Source organism: Prunus avium, chromosome 1 (assembly GCF_965620075.1).
Source record: "Prunus avium chromosome 1, drPruAviu1.hap1.1, whole genome shotgun sequence".
Lineage (NCBI taxonomy): Eukaryota > Viridiplantae > Streptophyta > Magnoliopsida > Rosales > Rosaceae > Prunus > Prunus avium.
In genome coordinates, this window is record NC_142284.1 from 23,436,570 (window position 1) to 23,462,615 (window position 26,046).

At 35.9% G+C, this 26,046-nt stretch overlaps 4 protein-coding genes and 1 pseudogene across 6 annotated transcripts; 3 read left to right on the plus strand and 2 right to left on the minus strand.

Moving 5' to 3' along the window:
• The first annotated feature begins 2,021 nt into the window (after positions 1-2,021).
• LOC148297619 (uncharacterized) lies at positions 2,022-2,365 on the plus strand (annotated as a pseudogene).
• A 1,107-nt stretch (positions 2,366-3,472) lies between these two features.
• Positions 3,473-7,702, plus strand: LOC148297620 (transcription factor E2FB-like). Its single transcript, XM_088244115.1, has 6 exons — positions 3,473-3,959; positions 6,561-6,753; positions 6,942-7,001; positions 7,137-7,222; positions 7,299-7,387; positions 7,561-7,702. Exons 1-6 carry the CDS (start codon positions 3,768-3,770, stop codon positions 7,565-7,567), a joined length of 627 nt encoding a protein of 208 aa, XP_088100241.1. The 5' UTR covers positions 3,473-3,767; the 3' UTR covers positions 7,568-7,702.
• LOC110744341 (5'-3' exoribonuclease 3-like) lies at positions 7,634-12,522 on the plus strand. Its single transcript, XM_088244103.1, has 19 exons — positions 7,634-7,767; positions 7,889-8,061; positions 8,210-8,288; positions 8,374-8,563; positions 8,638-8,708; positions 8,809-8,955; positions 9,057-9,176; positions 9,330-9,425; positions 9,508-9,603; positions 9,934-10,004; positions 10,095-10,223; positions 10,302-10,378; positions 10,460-10,500; positions 10,607-10,681; positions 10,783-10,913; positions 11,041-11,127; positions 11,220-11,295; positions 11,610-11,680; positions 11,778-12,522. Exons 2-19 carry the CDS (start codon positions 8,006-8,008, stop codon positions 12,382-12,384), a joined length of 2,220 nt encoding a protein of 739 aa, XP_088100229.1. The 5' UTR covers positions 7,634-7,767; positions 7,889-8,005; the 3' UTR covers positions 12,385-12,522.
• Positions 12,523-13,495: 973 nt separating this feature from the next.
• Positions 13,496-15,612, minus strand: LOC110744342 (5'-3' exoribonuclease 3-like). The gene is made up of 9 exons (XM_088244111.1): positions 15,478-15,612; positions 15,184-15,356; positions 14,957-15,035; positions 14,701-14,871; positions 14,537-14,614; positions 14,290-14,436; positions 14,069-14,188; positions 13,821-13,916; positions 13,496-13,738 (listed from the first exon to the last, which is right to left on the minus strand). Exons 2-9 carry the CDS (start codon positions 15,237-15,239, stop codon positions 13,595-13,597), a joined length of 891 nt encoding a protein of 296 aa, XP_088100237.1. The 5' UTR covers positions 15,240-15,356; positions 15,478-15,612; the 3' UTR covers positions 13,496-13,594.
• On the minus strand, positions 15,543-19,765 carry LOC148297621 (transcription factor E2FB-like). Of its 3 annotated transcripts, none has more exons than XM_088244126.1 (6): positions 19,270-19,765; positions 16,492-16,684; positions 16,244-16,303; positions 16,023-16,066; positions 15,858-15,946; positions 15,543-15,684 (listed from the first exon to the last, which is right to left on the minus strand). In XM_088244126.1, exons 1-6 carry the CDS (start codon positions 19,459-19,461, stop codon positions 15,678-15,680), a joined length of 585 nt encoding a protein of 194 aa, XP_088100252.1. In that variant the 5' UTR covers positions 19,462-19,765; the 3' UTR covers positions 15,543-15,677. The 3 variants fall into 3 exon arrangements, with proteins under 3 accessions (XP_088100252.1, XP_088100247.1, XP_088100250.1); XM_088244121.1 differs by having other exon boundaries at positions 16,023-16,108; positions 19,270-19,760; XM_088244124.1 differs by having other exon boundaries at positions 16,023-16,108; positions 16,492-16,681; positions 19,270-19,759.
• Positions 19,766-26,046: the final 6,281 nt, after the last annotated feature.

Sequence of the window (26,046 nt, forward strand, 5' to 3'; positions counted from 1 at the left end):
ATAAATTTTCCATTTTGAATGCCCATATCCGGGTTACGTCTATTTTGCATTAATTTCTTCTGTGATTGGTTATTAGATTGTTGTTTCATTTAGGAGAGGGAGCCATAGCATCCCACCGCCTTTTCGTAATTAGCTGTGGGAGGACTTCAGGTGGGCTTAGCCTTGCTCATCTTAGTGAGTGGATCAGTTTTGATAGATTCAGTGTTTATTTTATTTGAATTATTTCCATTATCAGATTTTAGTATGTGATCTTTCACTCAGATTTATAGCATGTTCTTATCATATTGCAAATACATGCATGTCACTTCTAAGGGGGAGGGTGCTCATGTACCGGTTTTGAAACTAGTACTGATGATAAGATATATTTTATTATGTAACACAATTGTTTCATTTAAAATTGTATTTTCATGTAAGCCAAATATGAATCCTACAAGATGATTTTCGAAATGAGAACATTTTTTTGCTTTTTCTTCGCAACGGAAGTTCCGGACAAGTATTGCTTAGATTGTTGATTTTGCCTCAAAAGGACATTAGCATTGCTTAGATTGTTGATTTTTCTTTTTCCACTTTTTAAATGATTTTCCAATGTGAATAAGGTGTGGGACACAGTAGACACCTAGAATGAAATGATCATGCAATTTGTGAGTGTCCACGTATATTTGCACACTTCGCTTGTGATGACTGTTGGAGTAATAACAACACTATGTAGGATAAGGGACTAAATGCTAGTACGTATTTAAAGGACCCTGATAATGTGCACTGTTAGACATGGATAGACAAACTAAAATAATGAAAAGAATTCTATCAGAGCTAGAGAAGCGTCATATATGAGTACTTTGTCAGTGAATTAAACACTCTACTGAGAGGAGCAAGTGTCCTCCATGACATTTGCAATTACCTCAACAATTTTCATTTCCAAGGCAATTTTAGTATTTTCCTATCTTTTTCTACCGTTTCTACAGAAAGAGAACCACTCAGTTTTACATGGCTTTTGACTAATCATCCCCTAGAACTAACATTGAAAGTATGTTTTGGTCAATTGCGTCTAAGAAATTTGAATGAGTATCTAACTTGTTGTATGCTGGCAATGTTCTACGAGCATGGTAGTCATATAATTATGGTATGTTCGTATGATGGGCCAGTAACCTTTAGGGATTTATAATTGTATAAGTTGCTTTCTTAGATTTGGTCACATGTGCATAAAGATTGGTGCCTTGTTTCAGACTTATCATTTGCAATTTTTTGAAGCAGCATATAACTTATACTGTTATTACACTTGCTATCATGTTATGGTTGTAGTTGGTCAAAATTTTAAGAAACAGTGTTTAAGAAGGCTGCTGAGATCATATGGTTTAAACATGCTGTGCGACGTATTTTTTTTATTTTAATTTTTAACTTCTGTGTTGGTAGTTGTGATTTTTCCAAATCCTTAGGACTTTTCAGTTATTCGCATTAGTCTTTGTGTAATCTTAAAAGCCTAGACACAGAAAATTATAAGTGAATCACTAATCCACCCACGTGTTTGCTCCGTTCACATATTGATGTATTAGAAAACTGTGGCTCGATGCAGCCTGCAAAACTCTTATATGATTGTCTTCCATTTTTATGAACTTTAACATGACTCGTTTGTTTAGATAGTCAGAAAGGGAAAAAGAAAAGAGATATTTAGTCATATACTCATTCTTAGCACTAAAACTATAAATAAACCCTGCACCATTTAATTTCTATAAACAAACCCAAAAAACACCCAAAAAATGATAGCTGGCCCTATTGAATTTAATTTTGATTATTAAATTACTTTGATGCCCTATTGAGTGTTTTGGGTTTTTTTTATGAGGTTTTGGGGTTGGGTTTTTTTTAAGAAATCAATAGCAGTTTTGCAATTTAAAAGAAGTTAAAAGCCTTTTTGTTATGTTGTAAATAGGCTTTAGGTGTGTTTCTAAAATCCACTTCATATAGGGTTTTTTGTATAATTTGGGCTCCTATATTGGGTATAATAGTGAATCTCCCTAGGTTGTGCCGTTGTTTTTTCACTGATTAAATTTATGTGCCATCAACTAACTGACTGCATTTTCTGAAGCTGGGCAGGTTCTCCAAACATGGGAAACAAGCCTGTGAAGCAAGAAAGCGAAGAAATTTTCTTGAAAGTTGTTCTCCGTTGGACCGTACATATGTTAGGTGGCTTGCTCGAGATCTTGAGAGGATTCACGGCTTTACACCAGCTAAACCTCGTGCTGTGAAGCCCCCAGATCATTATATTGAGTACATGCATCTGAATGGATGGTTGGATGTGGACTTGGCTGATCCTGATCTAGCCCATTTATTCAAGTAGATAGTGAAGGTGATGTACTTAAAATAAATATTTGGGGGGAAAGAAAGATTTGCTTTGAACTAGATCATTGTTTAGTATTACTGGATTGGAATTTGAGTATATATCATGAGTTGTAGGATACCACAAATTTATATTTGAATGAAGCATCTCAAACCTCCGATTGATGAAAATTAGAGTTTGGAGAAATTAAATTAGAGTTTGGATAAAAATAAAACCCCAACTTTACAATCCGTAGAAGATGCTTCAAAATTATTTACATTTGAATTTTCATGATATGAAAGTTTCTCATGTTCACCACGATAGTAGCAACATCACATCAGGTTTACAAATCATTACCAAGTCGCATTTACATATCTTTTACGCATCCGTCAATTATTGGACCTAGAAAAGAAGCTATTTCTTCTGTGTTGGGCATTCCCCAAGTACAATTGGAAGGTATTTAGGTATTAAAAAAAAAATAGCATTCGCTGGCCTGGCAACTTGGCTGGGAACTTGGTTCTTATCAAGATCTAAAATATCGATAATATCAATTGAAATGACCAATATTATTGCTTTTTCGGGAGGAGGATATTTTGGAACCTATCCATCTAATTATCGATAATTCCAAGGATAATATCGGAAAAATTTCGGCCCCCAAAATTTCACTCTCTCTTCATCAGCATTTGGACAAAGTATCAATATCGATAATATCAAGAATGTACATGGAATGGGAAAAAAAAACCCACAATGCTCACACAAGGGCAACGTCAACCAATCTCATATCCATATGGGTGACATGTTAACAATTACATGCAAAACTATTTTGGGTATTGAGATGGAGAAATTTTTATAATCATCCAATATACATATGGCATGTGGAAATATTTTATTTTTATGTACAATGTGTATTGGAGAATATTTTTACATGTCCCATGTATATTGAATGGTACTCAAATTAAAAACATTGGACTTTGCAGTCACAATATAATTGGTTAGACATTTCCTGATATTTGTATAACACAAAAAATATATATATATATATACATATATATATATATATATATATAATCTGTAAAACACCGATAATAAATAAACTATTCTTTGATAAGCAAATAATAAAAAGAAAAAAGAAAAACGAGGGTAAGTGCTTCCCTCCATATCTATATCCGAACCAAATTCCCTCCTTCTTTCCTTTCCCTCGTTTTCTGCTCTCTCTCTCTCTCTCTCTCTCTCTCCCGCTTTTTTATTTTTCCCAAACACCAGATCTCACCTTCTCACCCACTCCACTCCCCCCACCTTCGCCTCCAAACTTTCCCTCCATTTTCTCCCCCCACTTTTTCTTTTCGTTTTTTTTTTCAATTCCCTCCAATTTCTCTCGATCTCTTCCTTTCTCCTTCCCTCCACCAAACCCACCAAAAAAAACCCGCCCAACCCACAATCCGGTTCCGGTCGCTGGATGTCGGGCTCTCGGGCTCATGACCCGCCGGCTCAACCGCCCCAGCCGATCATGCAGCAGGCCCTCAAGCGGCAGCTCGCCTTCTCCTCCATGAAACCGCCGTTTTCAGCTACAGCAGACTACCACGGCTTCGTTCCCGACCCTCGCCAACTCACTGATTCAGAAGCTTATGGCATATACGTTAAGACCTCTGTGAGTTTTTGTCTCATAAATCTTGGTTTTTCTTTTTACTGTTATTTGTTTATGTATTTATGTGTTTATTTTTTTTGGACTATTTTGTTGGAGATCTGCATGATTAGTGAGTGTAATTACTCATTTGGGTTTTAGTTTACTGAAATTAGTTATTGGAATTAGTACTTAAGGTTAGGATTTGTGGAAATTGTTTGGTTTTTATGTTAATAATTGTGATTTTAGGTGAAATTGAAGATTGTATTAGTGTGTAATTACAGTTGTTCCTAATATCAGTTTTGACATGATCGATGAAGTATGTGGTATGGAAATTCTATTGGTGTGATTACAGTTGGGGAAGAATATGGTAGTCTTCACTCCCAATCAACAAGGGCAGATCTTATTGGTAAAAGAGGAAAAGAATGAAAAGGCACATTAGGTTTTTGGTAATTAGGTGCAAATAATGACTCGTCAACGATGCTGTTTACAGTTGTGCCTATAGTATTTTATTACAATCTAGAAATTAAAATCCTATTATGCCTGGACCCCTTACATTCACTAGTGGACTTGTGTTTGCATGGCAAGTGCATCGATTTACACTCTGGTATGTTTTGTACTTTGCTTGCGTTATGAGTAGTATTTTGGTGAGTTGAATGTATAGAAACTAATTGAGGTAGGTTTTCGTTTCCCAAGCTGGCTGTTTCATTGGGCCAGTATCATTAAAGCTTCTGAATCCACGATGAAATATGTATGATTTATAGAGTTGCTATTACTGTTCTATGTTACGTATACTTGCTGGCGTGATCTTTTAGTGGCAGTACTACCTTTTGAGAAAGTTGAAATGATTGTCTAGCATCTATTCGTAATCTAATTTTGGAGTGGTTCTGTGGGAGGTGCTTTTGCTCAGTAGCTCTTTTATTCGAAGAAACCCAAGTGCTTCTCCTTACATATTCACTTGGAAGCGCTTCTTGAGTAAACAGCTATCGAGCATTTCTCTAGGAATCACTACTATAACCCCATAAATCATTTGTTCTTTATTTCGGTCAAACACTAAAAGCAGACACTGCCAAAAGCAATTCCAAGCACACCCAATGCATTTTTCTATACACAACCAAAAGTTAAAAAAATTAAAGAAGCTGTCTGTGTCTCACTGGATTTGTTGGATTTGGTATTTGTTAGACCAATCTCTCCACACTATCTTGAACTAGGTTACAATCACTGTAGATGACTGAATAATTTAGTTCATCTCAGCCTCTGGATTCCTGTATGGTTTGAAGTGCTCAATGGTGCCAATTTTAAGGGTTGGTCGTAAATACCAGTCTTAACCTGCTAATGGGGGATGCTAGAGGTTAGCTGACCACAGATCGATCATAGCAGTATACACGATTTTGTGCTTCATAAAGAGCTTTTGCAAGTATGTTCTCGTAATCATTTGTCTGTGACATGCCTGATTATATCCAAGTGAGGCTACAAAAGATTGGAAATAGCAGCATAAGTATCTACGCACTTACATGATGAAGCTTTCCTTGTCTGAGGCAAAGTCAGACTTGAGACTATTTTGAAAAACAAAAGAACAAGAAGAAGAGTAACTTTTAATATTCTCTTTTCCTCTTGATGTATCCTTTCTTCCCAATAATTATTCATAGAAATCTAATGTATTGCCAACAAAGATATACATCCCTTAAAGTGTGGTTCTTTTTACAACAGAAGATAATAGACTATTTGGAATGGGAACAGTGCTGTCCCTGTTTAATCTGTTATCTTCTATTCTAGTTCTTGTCTTTTGGCATCGGGTCCCCTTTAAGGGTTTTAAGTTACTTCTTCACGTGAAGGGCCTGCCTCACTTCTTCTTAGGGCATGCTTCTTGAGGACGCTGATACAGTTGCACCCTTGTTGCGGAACTGGCTGGCTGTCCCAAGATTCTTTTGCTTTTCCTTCTTATGATTACCCCCCATGTTTACTGTATTTGAGTGTGAATACATATTGAATTATTCCAAAAATAAAGTTTGAAATGTTGCTTGATATGCGGTGTTTATTCTATTTAATAATCTTGTATTGTAAAGGAGTTCATGATGCCTTCTTGGCTGACTTACTGTCTGGGAGTTGGCATGTAAATGCTGGAGGTTGTACTGTTTAGACTCTTGTGTATTATGAATATTCATGTATCATATACAAGGTTTTTAGTACACACTTTTGAATAATTTATAGAGGAAATTTATAAATGTAAATTATCTAAGATGGTTTGGGAAATAAGAAAAGTAAAAACATTTGGTTTTACCTTAATAGTAATGATGTTTATTTCTCTGATGTGGCTTTGCAGATGTTAGAATGCACTAGAGATTAGCATGTATTTGTAGAATTATGGATTTATGAATCGTTCCATTTATAAGTTGGGAAGCTTCCAGTTTTCTTTGTAGAGCATAGTCCGCTTGAAACGTAGATTGGTTTGTATGATGTGCTAACATCTTTCCAGCTAATGTACCTGTATGCTTAATTATAATAATCATTCTCTTCATAGTCATTATGTATTTTCAATTGATCAATTATTTTCATTTTATAATTACTTATATGATATGGTTTGTTCATTTGATGCTAATTTTTTGAATAAACTGAATGGTGGATTAGCAGCTAAAACGGAAGAGTGATGCGGCAGATTACGAAGCTGAGTCTAGTGATAGGACAGCTGCTCCTGGATATACTGAAGTAGTTACCAGCCCCCTCCAGACTCCTGTGTCAAGCAAGGTGGGAAAGGCAAACAAAACATCAAGGCTGACAAAGTGCAGCAGATCTGGACCCCAGATTCCAGCTTCCAATGTGGGTGAGTGTTACTTAAATCTGTCAAGTGTGCTCCCATACTAGTAGTTCTATTATATATGTGAGGTAAGGTTTAATTGAGATTTGAAGAACGGATTAGTTGTGTTCCAAAAAGAATGAATTAGCTGATGCTATGAGAATTTATGGGATGTGTTTGCTTGATTACTCCCATCTAATCTGTATAATTGACAGGTTCTCCTTCTGGGGCTAATCTTACTCCGGCCGGACCTTGTCGTTTTGACAGCTCCCTAGGTAACAGAACGATTTCCTATGTTTTTTGTTAACTGATTTTGTCATTTAGTTATTTAGGTTCTTCATGAGAAAAGCAAGTTAATTTTTTCATTTGTTGTGCAAATATTACGGCAATGTCCTATTATTGCCATTCAGGTCTCTTAACAAAAAAGTTTATCAATCTGATCAAACATGCAGAAGATGGTATTCTGGATCTCAATAATGCTGCTGATACTTTAGAGGTGACTACTTTCCTATTTGTTGTAATGTATTCTATGTCAAGGATCTGTAAATTATAAGTGTTTTTTTTTTATGTAGGTGCAAAAGAGGCGGATATATGATATAACAAATGTTCTTGAAGGAATTGGTCTCATAGAAAAGAAGCTCAAAAATAGAATTCAGTGGAAGTAAGGGATTAGTTGTATTTGTTTCCTGAAATTTTAACAGCTATTTTTCCACTTTATTAAGTTGTAAATATTCAATTATCCACTGTACATTAGAAGTTACTCAAAATTGAGTGATTGGTTGATTAGGGGACTTGATGTTCTGCAAGCCTAATTGCAAAGTTATAATTTTCTAGGCCTTGAAGCAGTTGCCAAGAGAAAAAATTCAATTAGCCACAAAGTTTGGTATTACTGGAACCGTTGACCCTCCTGCTATTGCAATCAAGGGCACTCCTGAATATGTCCGTTCAGCCTGCGAAGCTAGCTTAAAGCGTCTTGGTGTGGACTACATTGATCTGTATTACCAACATCGGGTGGACACTTCAGTGCCTATAGAGGAAACTGTGTGTGATTCTCTTCCTTATTCAGCTGCAACCACCATAATTGTATAATGTTAGTAATTTAGTACTAAACTCTGCATGTTAGTTTGATTAGATACCTTTTTGTTTTCTTTCCGGAGTTTAGATTGGTGAGCTGAAGAAACTGGTGGAAGAAGGGAAAGTAAAGTACATCGGTTTATCAGAAGCTAGCCCGGACACAATAAGGAGGGCACACGCAGTTCATCCCATCACTGCTGTACAAATGGAGTGGTCCCTCTGGACTCGTGATATTGAGGAAGAGATTATTCCACTTTGCAGGCATGTTCAAAATCCTATTTGAGCTATGCAAAATTGGTCCTCTGAATTGGTATCATAATTCCATATGTAGTTAAGAGGGAAATGATTGTGCAAATGTTGTCAAACTCAAACTCTACCTATTATAACTCTAATATGTGTCAATCATTAGATGGTGTAATGTTATCACGTACAGGGAGCTTGGCATAGGTATAGTTCCGTATAGTCCTCTTGTAAAAAAGCCCTACCAGGTATTTGAAACAGTCCTCTTATCTATCACCTGTGGTTTGAATATTGCTCTGTTGTCTCACCTCTATTTTTCCATCCAAATTTCAGCTTCTGAATGTTTGGATTTTGAGGGAATATTTGGAGCTTGAAATGCAAATCAATGATCCTCGAGAGAATTTCAAGTTTGCTCTTGAGCGTATAATTGATGATTTTATATTTATGTGCTTTATGGCTGGAAATGATTTTCTGCCCCACATGCCAACTTTGGAAATTCATGAGGTTCTACTAAACTTCATTGGTATGTAGTGATGGGAATACAATATGAAGCTCGAAACTAATTTTTTATGATAACTACTTATTTCCAGTGTGCAGTTGACTTGCTGATGACTGTCTATAAGAAGGAATTCAAAAATCTCGGTGGTTATATGGTTGATATGCTCCGGGTATAACGTGATTAGCTTTGTTTCAGTTACATTTCTTCACCCTGAAAAAAAAATGTAGATAAGATCATGACCATGCCGCTTCTTTTGTGCTCAAAAGCAGGTCAATGACAAGAAATCAGGATACATCAAACTATCCAGGGTTGAGAAATTTATTCTTCTTGTTGGTGCTTATGAAGATAAAATTTTCAAGAAAAGATCAGAACTACGTGAGCGTAAACTCAGACGTCTTTTCCTTAATAAAGATTTTGTAAGTGCTTGTTGCTCAAGTATCATTCATCATTGACAATATTGCTTGTATTTGTCTATTTTTCCCATTATGAAACAAATGCTGAATTAATTGGTTGCCAGCTAGAGGATGAAATTGATGCTGGAAGTTCAACTACTGATTCAAGCAGTACTTGTGCATTGCCTAATGGAGAAGAATCCGAAGCTCTGTCACTTGGGACGATTGAAAATATGCGTTCTCAAGTACGCTGTTTTTTTTTTTTTGGGTGTGTTTTCTTTAGTACCTGCGGGTTATTTTGCTTGATTACACACATATACATGGAATAAAGCAGTTTTACTATCTACTTTGTGACCTGCTGAAGTGTTTTTGGTATCATTTATATTGCATTTTTGCAGATAATAGGAAATACAAAGGAGTTTAAGCAGAAACTGAAAGATAGCATCAGAAGGAAATCTGATCTGTTTAAGAATGGTGATTTAGGGACGGACAAAGTATGAAGCATCCCCTTCTGAAACGTTTACATCCAAGCATATAAACAAATATTATTACATGCTTTGCTGATTTCTTCCACAGGTACAATATGCTGCTGCAGGCTACAAGGAAAGATATTACAAATACAAATTTTCTGCTGAAGGGCCAGGGGATATTGAAAGCAAAAGAAAGCAAGTAGTATGTGTGGCTTTCATAAATTTTATCTTATACTTCTGTAGTCCCCAAGATGTTTTCTTTTTTGTTTCTTACAGAAGCTGCACTTTTTTCTTTGTGAATGGAGGGCCAAAGGCGGCACCAAAACTATTCATCTTTCTGAGTTTTGATAAATTGTTTGGTTGATTGTTTGCAAACCCTACACAAAATTAGATGCGATCTTGTGTTATTCCAATAGGGTTTTTAGGGTTTTGGTAGTACATTTTCTTCTTGTGTCTTTAACAGATATTTTATTTATTCATTTAATTTTAGATTTCCCCTTATTTGCAAATTCCAATTGCTGACTTACTTTAGGTTAAATACTACACTGAAGGACTGCTCTGGGTTCTCTTGTACTATTTTTCTGGTCCCCCATCATGGACATGGTAAGACATATGTAATATGGACTTCAGTTATTTACTTGATATTGGTATGAAAAGTAGTGTTACATTACATTCACTGTAATATCCTATCAGGTTTTATCCTTTCCATTATTCGCCATTTGCTTCCGACCTAAAGGGCCTTGGTCAAGTGAAACCTAAGTTTGAAAAAGGTTCCCCATTCTTACCTATCGATACTCTCATGGCTGTGTTACCACCCAGAAGGTAACTATGTTTCTTTGTTTTGTAAGTTTGGTCTTACCAAGTTCTCCAAGAAAATAATACAAATGTTCTCCTTTGTAGTGCTCATGCACTTCCGAAAGTTTATCAGACACTTATGACAGATGAGAGTTCTACCATTATTGACTTTTACCCTTCTGGTAAGTACACTTTTGTAATATCAGTTATGTTAGTCCATGGGATCTGATAGAAATTAATTGCAAGCTATGTTTCATCTGTAGATTTTGAAATTGACATGGATGGGAAACGCTTTACATGGCAGGTTTGTCTTCTCTTCTTCCCTTATATGACCATTTTCTGAGATTCAACTAGTGATTGTTTTCTCTTTTACCTTTTAAAATTGTTTTTGACTTTATCATCTCCAAAAGGGCATTTGCAAACTTCCTTTTATAGAAGAAGAACGGCATCTATCTGAAACGAGAAAGTTAGAGAAGGAGTTGGTGGTATGAAACTTTTTTATATATTTTAATTTCTTAAAGATATGAGATACTTTTCCATTCTTATATATAAAATGTCTTATCAGTTTGTGTTACAATATGTGTAGGGGGAAGGCAGAGACAGGAATAAAGAAAAAGTTGATCAATTATTTGTTCTAAGCACACACAATATGGCATCACAGATTGTCCCACTGTTTACAAAGGAAAACTGCCCCATCAAGATTGACAACAGTTTGTGGTAGGTCAATTATCTTTCTAAAGTCTTGTCTTTGTTACTTTGCCTTTTTCTTTGTTCTTTCATGGACCTCTTTTGCAGTATTTTCCAAATGTTAATGTTTATTGATAAGTTCTCTGCCCCTTTTCAGTTCTGGAATTAGTGGTTTTTTACGTCTTCATGAGAATGCTTCCAGTGTTAAAAGAGGATATCATAAACTTCAAGAACACTCTGTCTTGTGAGTAACCAAACTAACGAGTCGTTAATTTTGATCTTGTAAATGTTTTGCTGTCCTGAAGGATAAGTTTTATGAATTTGATTATGTTACAGATGTGTGCGATATGAGCTTCCAAACGATTGTCCACATGTGCCTCGTTTCCTTGCTGGTGTAGAGTTTCCTGTCAAGGTATCCGAACTTTCAGAATTTGCAATTATTTTCATGAGCTTGAATGGTCTCGTGCATATATGTTTCTTTTCGTATCTGTTTAATGTGATGGATTACCTGCTCTGCCACTGCGGATATGATTAGTTCCTTGCTATATAGCACTGGCTTAATGAGTTTTTGGTATTCTAACTAACTACATTGTTGGGATGCATTTTCGAGTTCAATAGTTAAATGTCCTCACTACCTAATATACTGTCCTTAAACTAGCATAAGAGAAATTCAGTGGCATGTTATAATTAAGCCCAATTTGTAACATTTTCCATCTACATTTGCAGACCATCACTGAAGACGATCTTATGGAGACAAAACTATGGCACGAATATCAGGGAAGCACACGCAGCACCAGGTTCTTTGGCTTCTTGCTCTGTCTTCCATTTGTTATTCACATCTATATCTACGAATTTCTCTTTGAACTCATTGTTCAATAACGAAATGCAATGCAGCAGTCAGCTTGTTCAGGAAAGGTTTAGAAAACCAGATAATATGGGAAATCGAGGCTTCTGGAACAATGCTAGATTCACTTCTAGCTCTCCGAACATGATACACAAATTTTCTGGCACTGGATGGGGTTCTGGTAGAGGGAAAGCAATTGCAAGTCCTGATTTTGGAGACCGATTTCATGCTCCAGGAAGATTACCTTGTGAAAGAGTAATGTCATCTAGCTCATATTCAGCGAACGGTGCGGTAGCATACAAAAAAGCCTCTCTTAATGAGACACCTGTTTGTAATGAAAAGTGGAGAGTTGCTGGTTCTGGTTCAGGAGATCAAATACGAACCCTTAGGGATTTGAAAATATCGAAGTCGTCATCAAGCCAGGGCTGGAGGCCTAATGGAAGAGTTCAGTCAGCAAACAATGTTTTCTGGCCATCTAGAAATGGCTTCACACCTGACACAAACCATGCTTGGCAACATGGTCAGTGCCGCGGTAGAGGCCATCAGGACTCCTCGAAGCATTATTCACCTTTTGTTGCTAACCGTTCATCCCAAGCCAGTGGGAGTGCGCACTTTGTTCCACGTAGTTGGGATACTGAAGGTAAGCCCCGCTGGTAGCTAGTTAACACAGCTCTCTTTGCTTGGCTGCCAAAAGAGCGAGAAAAGCACTGTTTTGTACACATTTCATCTATTTTGTATTTTACGGCCGAAGGCTGAAGAATTTTCGATCTGCTAGCTTTTTCCTATGCTTCACAATTTCTGCAATTCCATATTTTTGGTAATTAAGCAGGGCATTCTACTCAAGAATCAAATAATGTTGGGCTAAATGTATAAGATAAAAAGCTGCAGGCCGTTCTTGTATTAACAATTTTTGGCAAGAAGATAAAAGTCCTTTCTTCTTCAGTGCCGCTTCATCAGCATCTGCAATTCATTTATAGGTTGCTTGTTTTACCTAAGTTTCATTTCTTTTGAAGGTTCATAAAGATTCCCAATCCTAATATACCACAATCTAGACTCTAATCTAATGGCTCCGAATGACATGAGAATGACATGATCACCACTCAATTTGTTTTTCCATTTCATTTTAGAATGTTGTCTCAGTGTTTAGGGTTTAGGGTTTAGTCGCAACCCATGCCCAAATGTATTGGTGCTTTCCAAAGATCCTGCCCCTGAATTATGTCGGAGTATATTTGGGCGTTCATTTTATATCCTTGGAGTTATGATTTGTATGATCTTTCCTTATAGCTATAAGAGTTTTCTTGCCCATCTGGCTATACAAAATCTGATAACACAGTGTTGGAAAAACGCTCTGGAAAAGGGGCCTACGATAGCACGTGAAAAACGCTATGGTAGAGTTCTGGTTTTTATAACGTCGGTTGACACAATTTCGTATAGGGCTATTATATCTTTCTATAGCGTTTTTGTAGTTCTATCTATGTCGATTTGTGGTGCTCCGCGGAGTTGTATTCAGTATATATGCAATGTAAATTTTAGTGATATATGTACGAAAAATGCAAACATTCGATGACTATTATATTTGTTTTAAGACCCTAAATATTACATAAAAATATTAATATATATCTTAAAATTTAACCCCTTTTTTTCTTTCTAATAATAAAATTTTAAATATCTTTTTTAAACTCAAACAATAGTCGAACCATTAGCTTCTTTTTGAAAAATTATAAATAAAAAACTCAATAACAGCTTCAAATGCTAAAAAGTACTATCATATAGTAAGCCGGCCCTTATTTATATTATTTTATAAGTTCTATTCCAACGTTACCCTTATAGCACGGTCATCATCATCTTACCATGAAAACAATACACCCTAGGGACTACAGAAGTATAAGATAAAATTTATGAAAGCCACACATACTACTTGCTTTCTTTTGCTTTCAATATCCCCTGGCCCTTCAGCAGAAAATTTGTATTTGTAATATCTTTCCTTGTAGCCTGCAGCAGCATATCGTACCTGTGGAAGAAATCAGCAAAGCATGTAAAAATATTTGTTTATATGCTTGGATGTAAACGTTTCAGAAGGGAATGCTTCATACTTTGTCCGTCCCTAAATCACCATTCTTAAACAGATCAGATTTCCTTCTGATGCTATCTTTCAGTTTCTGCTTAAACTCCTTTGTATTTCCTATTATCTGCAAAAATGCAATATAAATGATACCAAAAACACTTCAGCAGGTCACAAAGTAGATAGTAAAACTGCTTTATTCCATGTATATGTATGTAATCAAGCAAAATAACCCGCAGGTACAAAAGAAAACACACCCAAAAAAAAAAAACAGCGTACTTGAGAACGCAGATTTTCAAACGTCCCAAGTGACAGAGCTTCGGATTCTTCTCCATTAGGCAATGCACAAGTACTGCTTGAATCAGTAGTTGAACTTCCAGCATCAATTTCATCCTCTAGCTGGCAACCAATTAATTCAGCATTTGTTTCATAATGGGAAAAATAGACAAATACAAGCAATATTGTCAATGATGAATGATACTTGAGCAACAAGCACTTACAAAATCTTTATTAAGGAAAAGACGTCTGAGTTTACGCTCACGTAGTTCTGATCTTTTCTTGAAAATTTTATCTTCATAAGCACCAACAAGAAGAATAAATTTCTCAACCCTGGATAGTTTGATGTATCCTGATTTCTTGTCATTGACCTGCTTTTGAGCACAAAAGAAGCGGCATGGTCATGATCTTATCTACATTTTTTTTTCAGGGTGAAGAAATGTAACTGAAACAAAGCTAATCACGTTATACCCGGAGCATATCAACCATATAACCACCGAGATTTTTGAATTCCTTCTTATAGACAGTCATCAGCAAGTCAATTGCACACTGGAAATAAGTAGTTATCATAAAAAATTAGTTTCGAGCTTCATATTGTATTCCCATCACTACATACCAATGAAGTTTAGTAGAACCTCATGAATTTCCAAAGTTGGCATGTGGGGCAGAAAATCATTTCCAGCAAAAAAGCACATAAATATAAAATCATCAATTATACGCTCAAGATCAAACTTGAAATTCTCTCGAGGATCATTGATTTGCATATCAAGCTCCAAATATTCCCTCAAAATCCAAACATTCAGAAGCTGAAATTTGGATGGAAAAATAGAGGTGAGACAACAGAGCAATATTCAAACCACAGGTGATAGATAAGAGGACTGTTTCAAATACCTGGTAGGGCTTTTTTACAAGAGGACTATACGGAACTATACCTATGCCAAGCTCCCTGTACGTGATAACATTACACCATCTAATGATTGACACATATTAGAGTTATAATAGGTAGAGTTTGAGTTTGACAACATTTGCACAATCATTTCCCTCTTAACTACATATGGAATTATGATACCAATTCAGAGGACCAATTTTGCATAGCTCAAATAGGATTTTGAACATGCCTGCAAAGTGGAATAATCTCTTCCTCAATATCACGAGTCCAGAGGGACCACTCCATTTGTACAGCAGTGATGGGATGAACTGCGTGTGCCCTCCTTATTGTGTCCGGGCTAGCTTCTGATAAACCGATGTACTTTACTTTCCCTTCTTCCACCAGTTTCTTCAGCTCACCAATCTAAACTCCGGAAAGAAAACAAAAAGGTATCTAATCAAACTAACATGCAGAGTTTAGTACTAAATTACTAACATTATACAATTATGGTGGTTGCAGCTGAATAAGGAAGAGAATCACACACAGTTTCCTCTATAGGCACTGAAGTGTCCACCCGATGTTGGTAATACAGATCAATGTAGTCCACACCAAGACGCTTTAAGCTAGCTTCGCAGGCTGAACGGACATATTCAGGAGTGCCCTTGATTGCAATAGCAGGAGGGTCAACGGTTCCAGTAATACCAAACTTTGTGGCTAATTGAATTTTTTCTCTTGGCAACTGCTTCAAGGCCTAGAAAATTATAACTTTGCAATTAGGCTTGCAGAACATCAAGTCCCCTAATCAACCAATCACTCAATTTTGAGTAACTTCTAATGTACAGTGGATAATTGAATATTTACAACTTAATAAAGTGGAAAAATAGCTGTTAAAATTTCAGGAAACAAATACAACTAATCCCTTACTTCCACTGAATTCTATTTTTGAGCTTCTTTTCTATGAGACCAATTCCTTCAAGAACATTTGTTATATCATATATCCGCCTCTTTTGCACCTACATAAAAAAAAAACACTTATAATTTACAGATCCTTGACATAGAATACATTACAACAAATAGGAAAGTAGTCACCTCTAAAGTATCAGCAGCATTATTGAGATCCAGAATACCATCTTCTGCATGTTTGATCAGATTGATAAACTTTTTTGTTAAGAGACCTGAATGGCAATAATAGGACATTGCCGTAATATTTGCACAACAAATGAAAAAATTAACTTGCTTTTCTCATGAAGAACCTAAATAACTAAATGACAAAATCAGTTAACAAAAAACATAGGAAATCGTTCTGTTACCTAGGGAGCTGTCAAAACGACAAGGTCCGGCCGGAGTAAGATTAGCCCCAGAAGGAGAACCTGTCAATTATACAGATTAGATGGGAGTAATCAAGCAAACACATCCCATAAATTCTCATAGCATCAGCTAATTCATTCTTTTTGGAACACAACTAATCCGTTCTTCAAATCTCAATTAAACCTTACCTCACATATATAATAGAACTACTAGTATGGGAGCACACTTGACAGATTTAAGTAACACTCACCCACATTGGAAGCTGGAATCTGGGGTCCAGATCTGCTGCACTTTGTCAGCCTTGATGTTTTGTTTGCCTTTCCCACCTTGCTTGACACAGGAGTCTGGAGGGGGCTGGTAACTACTTCAGTATATCCAGGAGCAGCTGTCCTATCACTAGACTCAGCTTCGTAATCTGCTGCATCACTCTTCCGTTTTAGCTGCTAATCCACCATTCAGTTTATTCAAAAAATTAGCATCAAATGAACAAACCATATCATATAAGTAATTATAAAATGAAAATAATTGATCAATTGAAAATACATAATGACTATGAAGAGAATGATTATTATAATTAAGCATACAGGTACATTAGCTGGAAAGATGTTAGCACATCATACAAACCAATCTACGTTTCAAGCGGACTATGCTCTACAAAGAAAACTGGAAGCTTCCCAACTTATAAATGGAACGATTCATAAATCCATAATTCTACAAATACATGCTAATCTCTAGTGCATTCTAACATCTGCAAAGCCACATCAGAGAAATAAACATCATTACTATTAAGGTAAAACCAAATGTTTTTACTTTTCTTATTTCCCAAACCATCTTAGATAATTTACATTTATAAATTTCCTCTATAAATTATTCAAAAGTGTGTACTAAAAACCTTGTATATGATACATGAATATTCATAATACACAAGAGTCTAAACAGTACAACCTCCAGCATTTACATGCCAACTCCCAGACAGTAAGTCAGCCAAGAAGGCATCATGAACTCCTTTACAATACAAGATTATTAAATAGAATAAACACCGCATATCAAGCAACATTTCAAACTTTATTTTTGGAATAATTCAATATGTATTCACACTCAAATACAGTAAACATGGGGGGTAATCATAAGAAGGAAAAGCAAAAGAATCTTGGGACAGCCAGCCAGTTCCGCAACAAGGGTGCAACTGTATCAGCGTCCTCAAGAAGCATGCCCTAAGAAGAAGTGAGGCAGGCCCTTCACGTGAAGAAGTAACTTAAAACCCTTAAAGGGGACCCGATGCCAAAAGACAAGAACTAGAATAGAAGATAACAGATTAAACAGGGACAGCACTGTTCCCATTCCAAATAGTCTATTATCTTCTGTTGTAAAAAGAACCACACTTTAAGGGATGTATATCTTTGTTGGCAATACATTAGATTTCTATGAATAATTATTGGGAAGAAAGGATACATCAAGAGGAAAAGAGAATATTAAAAGTTACTCTTCTTCTTGTTCTTTTGTTTTTCAAAATAGTCTCAAGTCTGACTTTGCCTCAGACAAGGAAAGCTTCATCATGTAAGTGCGTAGATACTTATGCTGCTATTTCCAATCTTTTGTAGCCTCACTTGGATATAATCAGGCATGTCACAGACAAATGATTACGAGAACATACTTGCAAAAGCTCTTTATGAAGCACAAAATCGTGTATACTGCTATGATCGATCTGTGGTCAGCTAACCTCTAGCATCCCCCATTAGCAGGTTAAGACTGGTATTTACGACCAACCCTTAAAATTGGCACCATTGAGCACTTCAAACCATACAGGAATCCAGAGGCTGAGATGAACTAAATTATTCAGTCATCTACAGTGATTGTAACCTAGTTCAAGATAGTGTGGAGAGATTGGTCTAACAAATACCAAATCCAACAAATCCAGTGAGACACAGACAGCTTCTTTAATTTTTTTAACTTTTGGTTGTGTATAGAAAAATGCATTGGGTGTGCTTGGAATTGCTTTTGGCAGTGTCTGCTTTTAGTGTTTGACCGAAATAAAGAACAAATGATTTATGGGGTTATAGTAGTGATTCCTAGAGAAATGCTCGATAGCTGTTTACTCAAGAAGCGCTTCCAAGTGAATATGTAAGGAGAAGCACTTGGGTTTCTTCGAATAAAAGAGCTACTGAGCAAAAGCACCTCCCACAGAACCACTCCAAAATTAGATTACGAATAGATGCTAGACAATCATTTCAACTTTCTCAAAAGGTAGTACTGCCACTAAAAGATCACGCCAGCAAGTATACGTAACATAGAACAGTAATAGCAACTCTATAAATCATACATATTTCATCGTGGATTCAGAAGCTTTAATGATACTGGCCCAATGAAACAGCCAGCTTGGGAAACGAAAACCTACCTCAATTAGTTTCTATACATTCAACTCACCAAAATACTACTCATAACGCAAGCAAAGTACAAAACATACCAGAGTGTAAATCGATGCACTTGCCATGCAAACACAAGTCCACTAGTGAATGTAAGGGGTCCAGGCATAATAGGATTTTAATTTCTAGATTGTAATAAAATACTATAGGCACAACTGTAAACAGCATCGTTGACGAGTCATTATTTGCACCTAATTACCAAAAACCTAATGTGCCTTTTCATTCTTTTCCTCTTTTACCAATAAGATCTGCCCTTGTTGATTGGGAGTGAAGACTACCATATTCTTCCCCAACTGTAATCACACCAATAGAATTTCCATACCACATACTTCATCGATCATGTCAAAACTGATATTAGGAACAACTGTAATTACACACTAATACAATCTTCAATTTCACCTAAAATCACAATTATTAACATAAAAACCAAACAATTTCCACAAATCCTAACCTTAAGTACTAATTCCAATAACTAATTTCAGTAAACTAAAACCCAAATGAGTAATTACACTCACTAATCATGCAGATCTCCAACAAAATAGTCCAAAAAAAATAAACAAATAACAGTAAAAAGAAAAACCAAGATTAATGAGACAAAAACTCACAGAGGTCTTAACGTATATGCCATAAGCTTCTGAATCAGTGAGTTGGCGAGGGTCGGGAACGAAGCCGTGGTAGTCTGCTGTAGCTGAAAACGGCGGTTTCATGGAGGAGAAGGCGAGCTGCCGCTTGAGGGCCTGCTGCATGATCGGCTGGGGCGGTTGAGCCGGCGGGTCATGAGCCCGAGAGCCCGACATCCAGCGACCCGAACCGGATTGTGGGTTGGGCGGGTTTTTTTTGGTGGGTTTGGTGGAGGGAAGGAGAAAGGAAGAGATCGAGAGAAATTGGAGGGAATTGAAAAAAAGAAGTGGGGGAAGAAAATGGAGGGAAAGTTTGGAGGCGAAGGTGGGGGGAGTGGAGTGGGTGAGAAGGTGAGATCTGGTGTTTGGGAAAAATAAAAAAGCGGGAGAGAGAGAGAGAGAGAGAGAGAGAGCAGAAAACGAGGGAAAGGAAAGGAGGGAATTTGGTTCGGATATAGATATGGAGGGAAGCACTTACCCTCGTTTTTCTTTTTTCTTTTTATTATTTGCTTATCAAAGAATAGTTTATTTATTATCGGTGTTTTACAGATTATATATATATATATATAGTAATAGACGGAAGACTTAGAGTTGGGTTTGGCTAATGTATATTTAATGACTTGAAGACTTTGCATGTGTATTTAATGAAGTGAAGACTTGGAAGAAGAAAGGAACTAGTTAGTTACGGAAGATGATAGAGAGGATGACTAAATAATTGACTTGGTAGATGACTTGAGCAACTAACAAATAAAAAATAGAGAAATAATGAATAAAATAAATTAATGAATGGATGCAAATTGAAATTAATAAATTAATCATAAACTCAAAAGAAAATTAACGTAGGTGAATAAATTATACAAATAAAAAATTATGAGAGCACTAAATTTAATTAAAATGAGAATACAAATTAATGAAAATAATTGAATTAACATGAATTAAAATTTGAAGGACTATAAAGATAAACACAGAAAATAATATTAATTGAAAATATTATTAACTGTGGAAGCTTTGAAAACAAAGTAAGAACTTACAGAAATCTTAGTTCAATGAAAGCAAGCAATGTCACGCAGGACACTCACACTCCACTCTCACTCACAACTATTGTAGTTGCCTCAGGTCTACAAACTCTGAGAGAACTTTGAAAACTGAAAGAAACTTACAATGCTTACTAAACAAAGCTTGGAGATACAACTGACGAAAGGCTTCTATTTAAAGTCTTGGCATACAAAAGAGGACAAAATAACTTTTGAATTAACTTCTACTTTGACTGAAGTGAAAAACATTTAACTTTGAACTTTGTCAGGGCATCTTTGCTTTCGACTACTTTAAATTGAAGGGCATGGGCATCTTTGAATTGAAAGGCATGGGCATCTTTGAAAAACCTTTAACTTGTCAGGGCATCTTTGAATTGAAGGGCACATCTTTGAATTGAAAGGCATGGGCATCTTTGCTTTAACTCTGGAGAAACAGAAAGGCATCTGCTTTCACATGGGTGAAAGGACTTTAACTCTGCTTTCGGCTACTTTAACTTTGGCAGAGGCATCTTTGACTTGGAAGGCTTCAATCTTCAGAGAGATCATAAGGATCTTGACTGTCGGGCACATAATCTGACCATCTAGGCTTAGGCTTTTGGCTGAATTGCTGATTAGGCATCTGGCTTGAGGAGGATTCGGACTTTGGACTGGCATCGTCTTCGTCTTCATCCTTCATTTGAGAAACTTGAGCAAGAAGTTGCTCTGCTAGCTCTGTTAATTCCTTTTTAGATTTCCCTTTGAGGGAGGCATTCGAACTACTTGGAGAGGCTTCTTGGATTGGCTTAGAAGGCATTGGCATAGGTGGAAATTCAGCATTAACTTCATTGATTATAGGGCCTAAAAGAACTTTGTCCCACCATTTGACTACGTAATGACGGCATAGAAATCTGGTGTCCCAATTAATCTGATAGCTCCATTTTAGAATCCATGGAATCTTATATTTGGCAAAGAAATGAAGAAGCATGGGGAAGAATTTCTCCTGCTTAGTTAGTTGGTGCTTCTGACAAAAATAATTAAATGTGGGGCGTAGACCTTCTGGAAGGATTTCCCAACAGGAACCATTAATGTTCCACCATTGGAGAAACCAGTAAGGAAAATAGGGCTTGAATTTGGCATCTAAGTTCATGAACCATGAATGACTGAAGTCTTCAAATTGATGAAAGAAAATTGTATACCAGGCATCAATGTAGTCTCCATAATTATAAGTAAGGCCTGATTGAAGTGGCTTTTGATCATAGGCATTTTTACTCCAGTGTTCTGGCTTAATGACTTGGCGTATATAAATGGAATGGAAAATAGTGGCTTCTGTTTGTTTGTCCTTGATGGGCTTAATGTCTGCTGATTGGGTTTCATAAAGAATGTCCCTATAAAACTTCAAAGACTTAGAAGGATGACTTGGAAAATAATGCATGTTGGGAGGAAAGAACTTCTTAGCTATTTTAACTGGGTCATTCAAATCTTCTAGATAGGGTTCAACAATAAAAATATGAGAATTGCTTTTGGGATGATATTTAGACCTTTGGGCTTGGCTCTGACCTGGGTTTTGACACTGGGAAGGCATAGGGGCATGAACAATAAAAGGATCATACTGGGAAACTAAAGCTTTCTGATAATTAGGGCGTAGAGAAGGCTGGCTTAAAGGACTAAAACTATTTCTAACTGGAATTGGCATATAACCTGGAAAGGGCACAAGTTGGGCATTGGCTTCTTGTTTGATTGGGATAGGCATCAAGGTAGCTGGAAGGATTCAAGCTTGGCTTGGACTTGGGCTTGGTTGGCTTGTCTGACTGTATTGCATTTTTTGCTTGTCTTTCTGCTTATCTTTTTCTTTGCTTGACATGGCTCTGCCTGTTTATCCTGTAGAAATTCTCTTGTAAGAAAATCAGGGATACTGTTTTCACTACCTCTCAAATATTCTAACTGAAAATAAAAAACACTCAGAATTGCTTGCCATCGTGCAAAAATCTGCTTACTAGCTATATTTTTAACATCTTTTTCTAAAACATGTTTTGCAGACTTACAATCAACACGAACTAAAAACTTTTGATTTAATAAATCATCTTGAAATTTGCTTATGCATAATACAATAGATAAAATTTCTTTTTTAATAGTACTATAATTAACTTGGGCTTGACTCCAGACTCCGGAATGAAAACGAACAATTTGTTCAGGAGACTCAGGGCTTATTTTTTGTTTTAAAATACCACCATAACCTGTTTCAGAGGCATCTGTTTCAACAATTTTAAAAGAATTGACTGAAGGAATACCTAGACATGGGAGAGACTTGACATGAATCTTAATCTGCTTAACTATTTCTGTATGACTCGGAGTCCAGGCAGGAGGATTGCTCTAGAGACGATCAAACAGGGGCTCACATAATTTTCTCAGATTTTGATAAAAATCAGAAACATAATTTAAAGACCCTAAAAACCTTTGAAGTTGGCTTTTTTCAAGAATTTGATCTGGAAATTTATCAGCAAACTGGATGACTCGATTGATTGGGCTTATTTGGCTTTGGCTTATGTTGAAACCTAGAAACCTGACATTGACTTGGAATAACTTGATCTTTTTGGCTGAAATGACTAAACCATTAGATTTAACTATCTGAAAAAACTTATGTAAATGCTTCCAATGTTGCTCTATTGACTCGGAAAAGATAAGAACATCATCTATATATACTATGGAAAAATGATTGTAAGCATTAAAGATTTCATTCATAATATTCTGGAATTCACTAGGGGCATTTTTTAATCCAAAAGGCATAACATTCCATTCATAATGACCAAACGGGGTAACAAATGCAGTCTTATATCTATCTGACTCTTTAATTTGAATTTGCCAAAAACCACTTTTCATATCAAATTTACTAAAGATAACGGCCTTTTCTAATATGTTAACTAAATCTCTTTTATTAGGGATTGGATACCTAATCCATTCTAAAACTGAATTAAGGGGCTTATAATTGATAACTAGGCGTGGGGCTCCTCTTTCTAATTCGGCATTTTTCTGAACATAAAAAGCTGGACAAGACCAGGGAGACTTACTTTTCCTAACTATTCCTTTGTTAATTAAATCCGTGACCTCGGCTTTGCATAATTCCATTAATTCTTGGCTCATTTGTATTGGACGGGCTTTGGTAGGAATATTCTTTTCACTAAAGGATTTGACATAGGGTAAAGAAACAACATGTTGCTTACGGTGCCAAAAGGCATTAGGTAGATCGGAACAAACTTCATTTTTTAACTTATCTTCAAATTTACTAATTTGAGATTGAAGTGACTTGTCGACTAACTGTTGTTCTACCCTTTTAAACTTAATTTCTTTCTTAAGAAAATTAACTTGCTTACTTTTATTTTGTATTAGCTTAACTGACTTAGAAATAGCTGACTTTTGTAATGATTTAAGACTATGTAATTCTGGCTTGGTTAAGAACTCAAATTTAACTTTTTCTCCTAATTGGCTTGAGGTGACTCCATCAAATTCTACCTGAAAGGGGTAAAGTAAAGAGATAAAAGGTAAACCTAAGATTACTTCATCCGTGATATTCTGGATCAGGACAAAGGATGTTTTAAAACATATTTTATTTTGGCATACATGGGCTTTTGGTAATTCATATTTTAATTTAAGGGCTTTTCCTGAAGCTGTTCCTAAGACCTCTTTTGACTTCTTGTAATACTGGGTTGGTACTAGACCTTCCTGAATACAATTTAAATCGGCTCCTGTATCAAATAAAGCTATTGTATTTAATTCAAATTCATTAATAAAAATACTGACTTTGGAATACCATTTCCTAAAATTAATTTGCTTAATTAAATTAATAACTTTTTCTTCTTTATCGAACAACTCAGGCTCAGACTCAGAACTTGACTTGCCGAATGGATTACTAGACTCTGCTTTGGATTCTAATAAACTAACTAAATCTTGCTTAATTGCATAATTTTCAGTTTGTAATTTTTGGCTTATTTGTTTTAATTTTAAAATTTCCTTTTTAACTAGTTTGACTTCTAATTGAAGATCCTGAAGCGTATCTTCTTTCTTTTTATTAAACCTTTCTAAAGTAGCATTTAAACTTATCTTAGGAGGCGTAGGAGAACTAGACTCTTCTTGGCTTATAACTTTCCTAAGTTTCTTAAGGTATTCTGATTTTAATTCGGGATCTTGAACTTTACTAATTAATTCAATTAATAACTCTTCTTGTTCTTCCTGCTTGGTTAAGACACAAATTGATTTATTTAAAATTCTACAACATTTATCCTTGCAACCTAATTGGACATTTGACTCACTAGACTGGGAATTGTCTGAACTATAGGCATGTGAACTATCTGAAGGCATAGGATCTGACTCAGTGTTGGCTAACTCTAGGACTTTAATTAATTTGGCTTCTTCCTCGGATGCTAATTTTAACTGCTTAATTGCCTCTTTAACTTTGCATTCATTAGCATAATGACCTTGCCTTTTGCATTTGTAACATCTAATTTTGCTTTTATCTGTGCTTTTCTTAAAGTAATTCTTTTTACCTTGTCGGGGGCTTTTCTTAAAACCTTTTGAATAACCTTTTGACCATCTGTTTTTCCTAGGGGTAAACTTCCTTTTACTATAAAATTTGTCATTATCACTGAAATGATTTTGTCTACGAGAATAATGGCGTCTTTTACTAAAGCGTCTATCATGGCTTCTTTTGACTTGTCTAGACGGCGGGATCGGTGCTAGACCATATTGCTCACAAAAATTTCCTAATTCATACTTAGCATTTTTACTATCGGCTTGGATTGATTTTCCTATTTTTAAATCTACACACATTTTCATACCGACTTGATTAATTGTACTAATTATATTACCGTAAGTTAACTCATCATAATTAATTTGACCTGATTCATTGCTTAGGACTGTTCTAATTTTATGGGCAAATAAATTGGGGAGACCATTAATAAACTTTTTTTTCCAAAAGGCTTGATTACTGTCATCTCTAAGCATGACTTTGGAAATGAAAACATCTTTATACCATCTAAAATCACTTAGCTTAGGGCATCGAAGATTACTTAATTGATCATGTATTCTGGCTGTTGTACTACTGGGCGTTCCTATGAAATGCTCAATTATTGTATATAAAAGGACATCTGGAGGCGTAGGCTTAGGATACCAATTCTTGGTAAGACTTGTAGGATTAACTTTGCCTGTTAAACGACTGACTTTAAGACTCTGGGCATCTTGGTTAACTTGGAGATTGCTAAAGGCTTGCTCAATTTTAGACATATTGCTAGTTTCAGACTCTAGACTTTGGCTTGATTCTAAAGACATAATTGACTCACTATCGGAATTGACATCAAAACTTAAAACTTTAATTGAAGTTTCTTCATCTTTACCTTTGTCTTTATCCTTGTTTGGCTTAGGTTTAACTGGGGTTAATTCCTGAAACATTTCCTCTATTTTACGCATTGTTGGACTGACTTTAAGTGCAGACTCAGGCTTTAGGTTAAAGTGAACTGAAGGCTTTTCTTTCTTTGGCTTAAGGGTAACTTCCTGTGGAATTAACTTATCAACTTTTGTTTCTATCTTATCTAATTGTTTACCTATTACTATTAGGCTTGTGTTGGCATAATTATTTTGTTCTATGATCTTTTTGACTGGTTCATCTTTTGACTCAGCAACTTTGTAAGGGCTTGCAGTAATTTTGGCATTCCTATGATTGATTACTATGGCTTCAACTGGGGGGTGAGTACTGACAACT